This window comes from Vipera berus, assembly GCF_964194415.1.
Source record: "Vipera berus genome assembly, chromosome: 7".
In the NCBI taxonomy this organism is placed as follows: domain Eukaryota; kingdom Metazoa; phylum Chordata; class Lepidosauria; order Squamata; family Viperidae; genus Vipera; species Vipera berus.
Genome location: NC_138209.1, coordinates 69685790 through 69697982, shown reverse-complemented (window position 1 = coordinate 69697982; position 12193 = coordinate 69685790). Strand labels below are relative to the sequence as shown.

At 40.9% G+C, this 12193-nt stretch overlaps 1 protein-coding gene across 1 annotated transcript in view; it reads left to right on the top strand.

The window, feature by feature from the left end:
• KIT (KIT proto-oncogene, receptor tyrosine kinase) overlaps positions 1–9490 on the top strand; it is a 135484-nt gene extending 125994 nt beyond the window's left edge. The window contains exons 18-21 of the mRNA XM_081332976.1: positions 71–182; positions 671–770; positions 2602–2707; positions 9280–9490. Of these exons, the coding sequence (XP_081189102.1) occupies positions 71–182; positions 671–770; positions 2602–2707; positions 9280–9405 (444 nt within the window). The 3' untranslated portion in view covers positions 9406–9490. The remainder of the gene's footprint in view (positions 1–70; positions 183–670; positions 771–2601; positions 2708–9279) is intronic.
• The last annotated feature ends 2703 nt before the right edge of the window (positions 9491–12193 follow it).

Below are 12193 nucleotides of genomic sequence, written 5' to 3'. Positions count from 1 at the left end.
TTTCACCTTGGGTAGAATAAGATCTTTCGTCCATTATTTTTGTAACACTTTCTTCCTTTTGTCTACCCAGGCACGGCTTCCTGTCAAATGGATGGCACCAGAGAGTATCTTTGAATGTGTATATACCTTTGAGAGCGATGTTTGGTCTTACGGAATTCTGCTTTGGGAGCTCTTTTCTTTAGGTAAAATGCACCTGGTGATCAAACATGTCCTATTATACAGGTAGTCCTCCACTTACAACAGTTCACTGAGTGACCATTCATAGCTACCACGCCATAGAAAAAAGTGACCCGTGACTATTTTTCACACTTAATGACTGTTGCTGCATCCCCAGGGTCACATGATCCCCTTTTGCCAGATTCATTTAACAACCACGTTACTAACTCAACACTCGCAGCGATTCACACTTGTGACAAGAAAGGTAAAATGGGCAAAACTCTTGTTAAATCATTTGAAATAACATTAGCACTTAGCAACACAAATTTTGGGCTTAATTGTGATTGAAAGTTGAGGGCTACCTGTATTTGTTTCCTTGGATGTATGTTTTATCACTCTCCATTTTTAAAACATAAATCCATTTAAAATGGAGTCCCTTGGACTGGGTGGTTAATAAATGCAAATAAATATGTAATTAAAATTATATACTAATAGATAGCATCTTGTTGAATAGGAAGCAGTCCCTATCCCGGAATGCCTGTGGATTCCAAGTTCTATAAAAATATTAAGGAAGGATACAGAATGTTCAGTCCAGAATATGCCCCTCCAGAAATGTGAGTCTGAATTTATTTAACATTTCAAAACGCCGATTATCGGATTTCCATGAAAATACTTGTTTTTATTTTATGCCTTTTTAAAAAAAAAAGTTTCAGTGATAGACTAAATCATAGGTACCTTCTCGCATTTTCATATGTTTGCCAATTTTGTAGAATTCTGTTTGAATTGATACTGGGGAAAAAGAAACGGAGGTACAATTTGCCATGGTGTTTTTCGTCCCATTGTGACCGCACATCCTGCTCAGTCAATATCCCACATTTATTCATGCTTGCAGGCATCGTCTGAGGGAAGGGGACAACTTGCCAGGGCAAAGTCACCACGTCCAACTCGCCATGTCCAATTCACCTTGGGACAACTCACTGGGGGGACAATTTAACAATTCTGTTTAATTATTTAAAATAAATTAAAATTTATTTTAACTTTTTCTTAATTTCTTCTATAATTGTGTAATTTTTCTCCTGCAAAAAAAATTGTCCTGTGGACAGTTGGCCGTGGAGAGCTATCCCACAGCAAGTTGGCCGTGGTCAGTTGGCCATGTCAAATTGTCATAGACCTTGTCCAATGCTTCCAAATGTTTTCAAATTAACCCATTGTGGTGTGACCTCATATTTGATTCCTTATGCAAATAGCAGTGATCTGAATAACACCAACCATCATCATCACAGTTAAGCCAGATTTATGTCCATTTCACTATGACATAAAAAAGCAACTGGCTTTCACTGGTGTACAGCCAATTCATCCATTTAATAATTGATCTTGATCATTGGTTTTCCAGTTATAAGATATTGTCATCTTATAGGTTGGGGACAAAATGCTTTTTTGCACTGAATAGTACATTGGTATTTTGCCCTGTGTCAATACCGTGTTTCTCCGAAAATAAGACCAGGTCTTATAGTAATTTTTGCTCCAAAAGACGCATTAGGGCTTATTTTCATGTTAGGGCTTATATTCGGAGAAATATGATATTAAATGCATTTTGTCTGGCTGACAATCTTAACTGGGACTTATTTTGGGGGTGGGGTTTATATTAAAAGCATCCTGGAAAATCATGCTAGGGCTTATTTTTCGGTTGGGTAGCTATTCTCCTAAAAATCACGAGAAATGTATTTTCCTGCCTAAGCAGGGGGTTGGACTAGAAGATCTCCCAGGTCCCTTCCAAGTCTGTTACTCAGTTACTCTGTTAATTGAAAAGTAAATAAAACATCATTGTTGCATCTATTTCCAGTATATCTATAAGAGTATCTTTGTGTATGTATGTATGTGTACTTTAGCATGTAAATAAAATTAGTAAGTTTGTCAACCAGTTTAATTTTTTTTTTCCTGGAATGCCTATGTGACTGTGCAACATTGGATGATCACGTGAGCATTCCAGAAAAAAAGTTATGCCAATCTCAGTACTTAATAAAATAAGTTCAACTCTTCCTAGAGTTCCTTGACGATATACTTCAAGGAGATATGAATCCTTGCAGACTGTGATACTAGCATTCATTCGCATTGGGAATTAAAAAAAATGCATATGCAATTCCAGCACGCTCCATAGCAGAATTATTTTTGTGTCCAAGGAGTATTATATAAAAGCACAATGATTATCCTGGATCTAGTACTGTATGACAAATGGGAGGCTGGGTCTTTAGACACACATCGCATTTTTCAGAATTCTTTTGAGAAGGCATTTTCATGCTTTCGGTGATTAAACTAATGGTTGGTTTTGGGGGGGAAAATGAACCAAATTGCACGCCTACGAATTTTTCTAAAAGCTCTAAAAAAAAAATGACCTAAAAGTTACGACCAATGTTTTCATTCGGTTCAATCTAACTGTTTCTGCAGCTTCAACATCATGAAGAGTTGCTGGGATGCTGATCCTGTGAAGAGGCCAACCTTTAAGCAAATTGTGCAACTGATTGAACAACAGATTTCCGACACCACAAGTCATGTGAGCGTTGAGTATTTCAGCGAAGCTCCCAAAGGGAGACTACGGGGGTCAAGGTTGGGTGTTGCCCCATTTTGCAGTTTTTCTGGCCACGGGTTGTTAAGTGAATTGTTGATAGATCTTTTTTAATGTGGCATTCCATTCATCTCATCAAAAAGATAATCACATAACTTTCAGATTAAGCAGGGACCTGACGTTGCCCCTCAGCTTTATTCAGCACGCCTTGTGGGCCGCTGAATTTTTTGGGGGGGCAGAGGTTGAGTTTGGAGTATGGCTTCATCAAAGCTTTAAAAAAGTACTAAACGGTGAGTTGGGGAGAATTGGAAAAGGGACCCATTCTCTCTCTCTCTCTCTCTCTCTCTCTCTCTCTCTCTCTCTCTCTCTCTCTCTCTCTCTTCAGCTATACCAAACATAGTAAAACAGAAGGATACAACACAAACAGTCCTTGACTTACGGCTACAATTGAGCCCCCAAATTTCTGTTGTTAAGTGAGACATTTGTTAGGTGGGTTTTGCCCCATTTTGCAGTTTTTCTGGCCACGGGTTGTTAAGTGAATCACCGCAGTTGATAAATTAGTAACCTGACTAGTAAGCGAATGGCTTCCCAATTGACTTTGCTCATCAGAAGGTTGCAAAAGGGGATCCCATGACCTTTGGGATGCAACCGCGGTCATTAAGTGTGAACCGGTTGCCAAGCGTCTGAATTTTGACCTCATGATCAAGGGAATGCTTCAAAGGTCAGAACTGTGAAAAATGATCGTAGGTCACACTTTTCAGTGCCGGTGTAACTTTGAAAAGTTACTAAATGAACGGTTGTAAGTCCAGGACTACCTAATAGAAGTGTCAAAACACACAACCTCTCCCCCAGCCTTGTTAAAAGAGCTATTCAGCAGAAGTTGGTGAGCTTCAGCAAAAGCGTTCTCCTTCTGTCTCCTTTGTTGACTTATGCAATAAAATGCAACAATGGTCTAACTGCCTCTCAGAACCAAAACTCACACCTGTCCTAACCTCAGCACATTGTCATCACTGTCTTTTTTTTTCCTTTTTTTTGGGGGGGGGTTAGTTTCCTGCCAATTGTGACCTTCAGAAGGGATGAAGTATGTGAATCCAGAGGCTTTAATCTATTTCTTTGCTGTTTGTTCAGTCTGCCCACTCCAAATGAGGATTTGTTGTGGTTAGCTGCGAAGTCGTGTCCGACCCATCGCGACCCCATGGACAACGTTCCTCCAGGCCTTCCTGTCCTCTACCATCTTCTGGAGTCCATTTAGGCTCACGCCTACTGCTTCAGTGACTCCATCCAGCCACCTCATTCTCTGTCGTCCCCTTCTTCTCTTGCCCTCCACCTTTCCCAGCATTAGGCTCTTCTCCAGTGAGTCCTTCCTTCTCATTAGGTGGCCAAAGGATTTGAGTTTTAGCTTCAGGATCTGGCCTTCTAAAGAGCAGTCAGGGTTGATCTCCTCTAGGACTGACCGGTTTGATCGCCTTGCAGTCCAAGGGACTCGCAGGAGTCTTCTCCAGCACCAGAGTTCAAAGGCCTCAATTCTTTGACGCTCAGCCTTTCTTATGGTCCAACTTTCACTGCCATACATTGCAGCTGGGAAGACCATAGGATTAAACCAAACCAAAAAGGACGAGGATAAGAATTGGCAATGGGAAAAGCAAATGTTAGTCTAATATACTGTGGCTTCTGGCCAACTTAACACTTTAACTGAACTCCATTAAAAAGCACTTAACACTTTTCCTTGAACTCATTGAAAGAAGGCTGCTGCATCTTTAGTGAAAGGTAATGCAGGGAGTCCTCAACTTACGACCACAATTGAGCCCCAAACCTATGTCGCTGCGTGAGGAATTTGGTTTGAGTGAGTTTTGCCCCATTTTGCGACTTTTCTTGCCAAATTTGTGAAGTGAACCACTGTGATGGTTAAATTAATAACACCGTTGTTAAATGAATTGGGTTTCTCCATTGCAAAGGGGGATCACGTGACCCCAGGACCCTGCAACCGTCATAAATGTGAGTCAGTTGCCAAGCGTCTGAATTTTGAGCACCTGGCCATGGATGGTAAGTGTGCAAAAACGGTCTTGTCCCTTTTTTAAAGTGCCATTTTAGACTGTTTCATTTAGCCACTGGATTACCAGTCCCAATTGTGGTTGTTAAATGAGGACTGCCTGTAAGCCAATACCAATCTACTAGCAAAGACTTGGAAAAACCAACAAAACCAGAGAACGCTTTGCAGTCAAAGAGTGCTTCTCCCAAGTATAGGTTTATTTATATTTTTGCATTATAATACAAATGGCACACAACTAATCAACTGCAGAGTTCAAACCTTAGTTTGCAGCCTTGGTGTGCTGTGTGTCGTTGTTCTGTCAAAAATATGTATCTTAGGAAATTGGAGACAGTGAGTGTAGTCTTTCAACTGTCACCAGTCAAGGAAGGAAAATGAGAGAAACCATCATAGTTGCTTAACACAAACTAGCAGTTGCTATTCCAAAGCCACACTGTAATCCGAGTGGCATACCGCATTCCCAGTATGACTATGTGGTAATGAGTGATGCTAAGGATAGTGGAATTAATTTTCAGTCAAATTTCAATAAGCCACATAGGACTTTACAAATTAAAAGGTGGAATTAAAACTGAATAGTTTATGCAAAGTTCCAGCAAAACAACTATGCACCTACAATTCTAGGCATTAGACAAGCAGCTTTTATCGCCTAGAATTGTTTCAGGGCAGTGTGGGTCACATAATAATGAAATACTTGGTTGCTCTGTATGAACTTCCCTCATTGCCATCTGCAATCAACAACAAAAAATATCAATTGTTTTAATGCACAACACAAATAATAGTATATAACAATGCATCATTTCTGCAATAAACTAATTGCCATCAAGCAGGTTAAAAGTAATGGTTAATTTCCCATTGGACAGATCCTATCATTAATCCCGCTGATTGTTTTTTTATTGTCCAAGGAATTCTGTATTCCAAACCTTTTCAGGATCGTTGTTTCCATTAAAATTGTGTTCTGGATATTTCTTTCGTGTTTATTGTCTTCAAAGGCTAGGAATGTCATGTTTTTTCCCCCAGTGCAGTAGCACTTTATGCAGTGTTCAACCTCTCTACTTTTCCCCCCCAATAATCAATCAGAGTAGAGCTGGAAGGGACCTTGGAGGTCTTCTAGTCCAACCTCCTGTTCAAACAGGAGACCCTATACCAGGGGTAGGCAACCTTGGCTCTTTTATGACTCGTGGACTTCAACTCCCAGAATTCCGGAGCCAGCGTGGCTCAGTTTGGAAACCTCTCCATTTCTCCTCAGCACAGCTGGCTCAGGAATTCTGGGAGTTGAAGTCCATGAGTCATAAAAGACCCGTATCTTTCTCGATCAATGTGTTTTGCTAGATCCAAAAGTTTTTCCATATATTTTTTCCCCAACCAATTGTACAATTTATTCCAGATTTCATAATAATCTGTTTCACTCTTATCCTTGAATTCCAACGTCAGACTATCCATTTCTTATTGACTTTTCCAAATAATTTTGTTTATGAGCAACTTTACTTCTTCCTCTGTCTTGCTGACCTCGCTATGTGATCCGGCCTAGGGGATCGGTGATATTTAGAGGTGATTCCCTTGCATATTTTTTTTTTGTTAACCTTTTAATATGACTATTTCTGACCTGTTATTGTTTTATATTTTTTCGTCGTATGCCACCCAGAGTCACTTCTTGTGAAATGGGTGGCCGTACAAATTTAATAAATGCACAGATCTTATACTAGGTTGTCCATTTTGGCACCGCACTCTGATTTACCAATTCTTATTTTTTTTTCTCTTCTTTTGTCTGATGCTGGTATGGCTAATATTCTCATTTGAAGGCACAGATGGAAGCTTTGATTCAGCTGTTTTTGTCTTCTCTTGATGCTTCCTTGCTTTTTCACACCTGAGGCCTCCTCTTCCTTCATCAGTGAGGAAGTGTGAAGCTAGGTGTTAAAACAAGTAGGATCATTTTGAAAGTATGCTGGTGTAGTTATTTTGCTTCCATCGTGACTATTTTGTTTGGATTCAGTGTGGACAGTTTCTTTTGGTGTGAATGTGTCACGTGGCTTTTTTAATGTGACTGAAAATGGCCAGTGAAGTAGATTCCAATCAATATAGGCCACGGGTCCCCAACCACCGATCCGTGGCAGGCCAGAAACCGGGCCACGCAAACAAGCTAAGCCCCATCCATGGGATGTGGGCAGTACATGAAACCACGCCCACTCTGGTCCACAGAAAAACCTCTCTCCACAGAACCGGTCCCTGGTGTCCAAAAGGTTGAGGGCTGCTGGTATAGGCCACATTTAGACCTATAAAGGTAAAGGTTCCCCCGCACATGTGTGCTAGTCGTTTCCAACTCTAGGGACCTGTGCTCATCTCCGTTTCAAAGCCGAAGAGCCAGCGCTTGTCCGAGGACGTCTCCGTGGTCATGTGGCTGGCATGACTAGACGCCAAAGGCGCACGGAACGCTGTTACCTTCCCACTGTAGGAGTCCCTATTTTTCTACTTGCATTTTTACATGCTTTCGAACTGCTAGGTTGGCAGAAGCTGGGACGAGTAACAGGCGCTCACTCTGTTACGCGGCACTCAGGATTCGACCCGCCAAACTGCCAACCTTCTGATCGACACGCTCAGCATCCTAACCCACTGAGCCACTGCATCCCTTTAGACCTATAGCATTTGTATAATTGCCTAGTTGGGAATGGGAAAGACTATTGCAAGTTACTAAGATTTGCTTCGATAGGTCATCCTCGATTTACAACAGTTCATTTAGTGACTGTTCAAACCTACAACGCCACTGAAAAAATGACCATTGCAGCATCCCCTATGATCACACGATCAAAATTCACCTGCCGTGGCAGCTAATTCGTATTTATGACGGTAGCAGCGTCCTGGGGTCATGCGATTCTCTTTTGAGACTTTCTGACAAGCAAAGTCAATGGGAAATCCAGATTCCCTTAACAACCGTGTCCTTAACAAAGGCAAGGATTCCCTTAACAACCGTGACAAGAAAGGTCATAAAATGGGGCAGACTCGCTTAAATGTTTTCACTTAGCTCAGATTTTGGGCTCCACTGTGGTCGTAACTCAAGGACCACCTGAATTCCCTGCTGTCTGTAACATTGCTGGTACTTTTTTTAGGAATTTGACACAGCCCACTTAGGGGAATTCCCAATTTGCCCACTTTCTCACTGTCCTGGTCGTATCAGCTTCTCTTCCCATGTGTGCTTCCTTTCCATTTATTTATTTACTTACGAATCCGTCAAATCAAATTCGCGCACCGCTTCATCTCAGCTATGTGTTTTTTTCAGACAAGGTAATAACCTAGCATAAAAAGCACGACTTCAAAGTGCCGTTAAAAACAAGGTTAAAATTTACCAGTTTAAAAAAAATCAAAATTAAACAAGCGCTCAGCTGCTTTTCTTTCTTCTTAAAGTCATTTTCAGGTTCCGCAGCCTACGTTACCTTCAATATTCAGGGTTTTTTGTTTTTTTCCCTTTTCTGCAAACAACTTTTAGCTGCAGGTGGTCATTACTTAAATCACTTCTTCAGCAACCATTTAGGCTTAAAACTGTGCTGAGCAAGTGGTGCTTATGACCAATCTTCAAAGTTCAGGCCACCACAGCATCTCTCTGGTCACATGATCACAGTCCGGGGTGCTTGGCAGACAAGTGTATTTAAATACAAGTGTATTTAAAGGTGAATACAAAACTGTTCTTGCAGCCCTGAGCATCTCTCTCTCTCTCTTCCTCTCTCTCTCCCTCCCTCTCTCTCTCCTTCCCTCCCTCTCCCCCCCCGTCTCTCTCTCTCTCTATATATATATATATAAAATGATGTTTGAATTGAACACTATTAATTTATAGATGGAAACTATACCTTTCGCAAAACTAAGAGGACAGATTCTTAAAGTAAAATTATCTTTAAAAAAAAACAATGCTGAGGTTATTATTAGCATTGCATCAAAGTAAAATTATCTTTTTTTTAAAAAAAGAACAACGTTGAGGTTATTAATAGCATTGCATTACGTACATTGGCCACCTAATGAGAAGGAAGGACTCACTGGAGAAGAGCCTAATGCTGGGAAAGATTGAGGGCAAGAGAAGAAGGGGACGACAGAGGATGAGGTGGCTGGATGGAGTTACTGAAGCAGCAGGCGTGAGCCTAAATGGACTCCAGAAGATGGTAGAGGACAGGAAGGCCTGGAGGAACGTTCTCCATAGGGTCGCGATGGGTCGGACACGACTTCGCAACTAACAACAACATACGTACATTGAAATAACTATAAAGAGATGTTTGTCGATTGCCTCCCATGATATGGTAATTGAAATCTCTATAAAATGTAGATGTGAAGCAAAAGAAATCATAAACAGAATTAATATTCTGAGCGAGCAAAAAGCAGTCACTAAAATTATGGTGGCTTGAGCTTTTACAATACACTTTTATCAGATTGTTGAAGGCAAGACAGCATTCGCTTTCACAGATCAGATGCAAAAAATGTATAGGTTGTTTGGTGTTGTGTCCAATAGACTGATTCTAATTCATATCTTTTCCAGGTTTACTCAAATGTTTCAAATGGCATTTGTAGTCAAGGAAATGCTACAGATCACTCCATCAGAATTAACTCAGTGGGTAGCAGCGCTTCATCTACTCAACCCTTACTCACGCACGCGGACGTTTGAAAATAGACTCAGCGAATCTTGCTGGACAATGTACTGTTTCAAAACGACAATCTGTTGCTCTAATGCAGGGGTCTTCAAACTTGGCCCTTTTATGGCTTGTGGACTTCAACTCCCAGAATTCTTCAGCCAGGCACGCTGGCTGAGGAATTCTGGGAGTTGAAGTCCACAAGTCATAAAAGGGCCACGCTTGAAGACCCCTGCTCTAATGGTTAGTAGGAGTACTGCAGTACTTGCTGTGTGTTGTTTTCTTTTTAATCACATACAAAATTAGACTGCCCATACCATTGTTAACACTGCTTGCTAGAATTTGTATAATTGCTATGTTATAGGCAATTGTAATGTAGAATCAGATTTGGGAGTGGGAGATAGTTTCAAAAATAAGTATGGGTTGTTGTTTTTGTGTTTAAAAAAAAGAGCGTTACACGAAAGGCATCAGAAGTCCAAAAAGTTGACGTATTGAGTGTGGAAGAGCAAATATTTGAGCAATTTCCATTATTTCCCAAATCTAACGGGGTTAGAATTGAAAGCGAAAAACCCACATTCCAAATCCAAGGAGGTAACGCTTGGTTGAGAAATAAATCTTGAATGAGCATCAAACAGAACTTATTCCAAGTATGAAGTTGAGGAACTTGTGGCTGTGAAGGAAGCTTGTAGTCATGGATGTTAAAATTGCAACTTTTTGGGAGAATCACAGATTGCCTAGCTTTGAGTTAGGGGACTAAAAACTGCCAGTTCCACCTTGCTTATGCCTTAGTTCAGTATTTCCAAATTTTTCACTCTAGGCCAGTGTTTCTCATCTTTGGCAACCAGGCTGGCTAGCTGAGGAAATCTGAAAGTTAAAATCCCCAAGTTGCCACGGTTGAAGAAACACTGCTCTAAGCAGAATATATAGAACATGAGAGGGACAAAAAACAATTTACCAGCCTCATTTTTTCTTTACAGGGTTCATGTTCTTACACAGGGGTCTTCAAACTTGGCCCATAGCTGGCTGAGGAATTCTGGGAATTGAAGTCCACAAGCCATAAAAGGGCCAAGTTTGAAGACCCCTGTTCTAACAGATATATTTTCTGTACCTGGTAGTGCTTTCTCATTGCTTTTTTTTGTCTTATGTTCAGGGCTGCTGTATTTGGCCTGCAACTATCAGCTGAACCACTAGGTGTGAGCAGAGAGTTTTAAGAGTTTTCCATGACTCTTTGCTGCCATTTAGTGGTTGTTCAGAATTTGTTGCTCAGATGCGGTAGTCCAGATTGTTTTCCGTAGGATACACTGGGAAGGAAAAAAAAATGGACTCTCATATGGTGGCTTCCATATTAACAAAGGATCTTCATCTGCAAGAGGGTGTAAAAAAAATGTAACGTCAAATATGGTGGATTTCCTAGTCTGGTGAAGACGGCGTCTCCTTGTGTTTCAAAAGCGATAGTGATCTATTCTTTTGTGTAGCTCCTGTAGTTTGAACTGATGAGTGAAAAGATGGCTCACTTGTTGAATTTGTGCATATGTGTGACAGCGTGTATTTAAATCAGTCAAATATATTGGATAAATTCCACCAATTTGATCAGGAGTGCATTTTCCTATACTCTGAAAAAACATTAGAGGTAAACCATTTCTTAAGTTACATCTGGGAACGTCTTATTTACCTGTGTTGCTTAGTATTTGGGTATGTCAGCATTGAGAACATGTTAAAATCAGAGTATTAGCTGGTAAACGTCAGTGATCTATGCCCATTGGTTTGGTTTTTTTTCTTTTTCCGGAAAGTGCATCTTTCTCTTAAACGCAAAACATCCAGAAAAGACTTCTAAATAAATCTCCTAACAAATTCTAAAATATTTATTTATTTAGAATGCACTAGGCTTCTCACATCCTGTTATTTAACTTGTACTGTACTGTTACATCTACATATATTTCTGATAAAAGCAATCATTTGCCCTATTGCAATGTTTTTCAAACCCTTCTCCAGATGCAAGATAATTAAAACCCACTCCTGATGTCCTTCTCGGCTTAAATACCATTAGCCTCTGCTCTGTAATCTGATTTTATAATTCGTTATTCTTCTATGTTGTTTAAGGTTATAACCACAGAAGTAGGTCAGCCAGTTTTATAGACACTTCCACTGGGGATATTATACTGTTGCACCTTTCCAAATTTGCCCAGGGTCTCGGGGGAATGGTTTAGTCCAGGGGTAGGCAACCTCAGCTCTTTTATGACTCATGGACTTCAACTCCCAAAATTCCTGAGTCAGCATAGTTGACTGAGGAATTCTGGGAGTTGAAGTCCATGAAAGAGCTGAGGTTGCTTACCCCTGGCTTAGTCCAAGCTCCAGGCGTCCCATTCTCTTCTGTGAAGGGAATCGACTTCGTATGAGTAACTAGGTTCTCCTTGCAACATGCAGCAGATCTTCGTCTTCTGATAAAGGGGAAGATTCTGCAAAATTTTTGTGGGTACCTCAAAACCTTACCTGCTCAACGGAGTCATTGGACTGACCATTCCAGCTAGAGGTCTGTCTACCTTACCTAAATGGCCCCACTGGAGAAGGCTGTCCTTAGCCCTGTCTCACATTCAGTACACATACAAGGCACCTGTGGTGGTCAACCGCTGACATTTTCCAACCTGTACAAGAATGCACGAAAGGGATTCTCCTCCTTGTGTAACTCAACACTGGTAGGCTTGGAAAAGTAGGCTTGGAAACCTTGCAGAATAGATTCCCAGTTGCATGGAAGAATCTGCCTGTTCCCTGGGTGAACGACGGCACAGGTTTTCCCCATCCGTGCTGCTCACTGCGTAAGGGTAG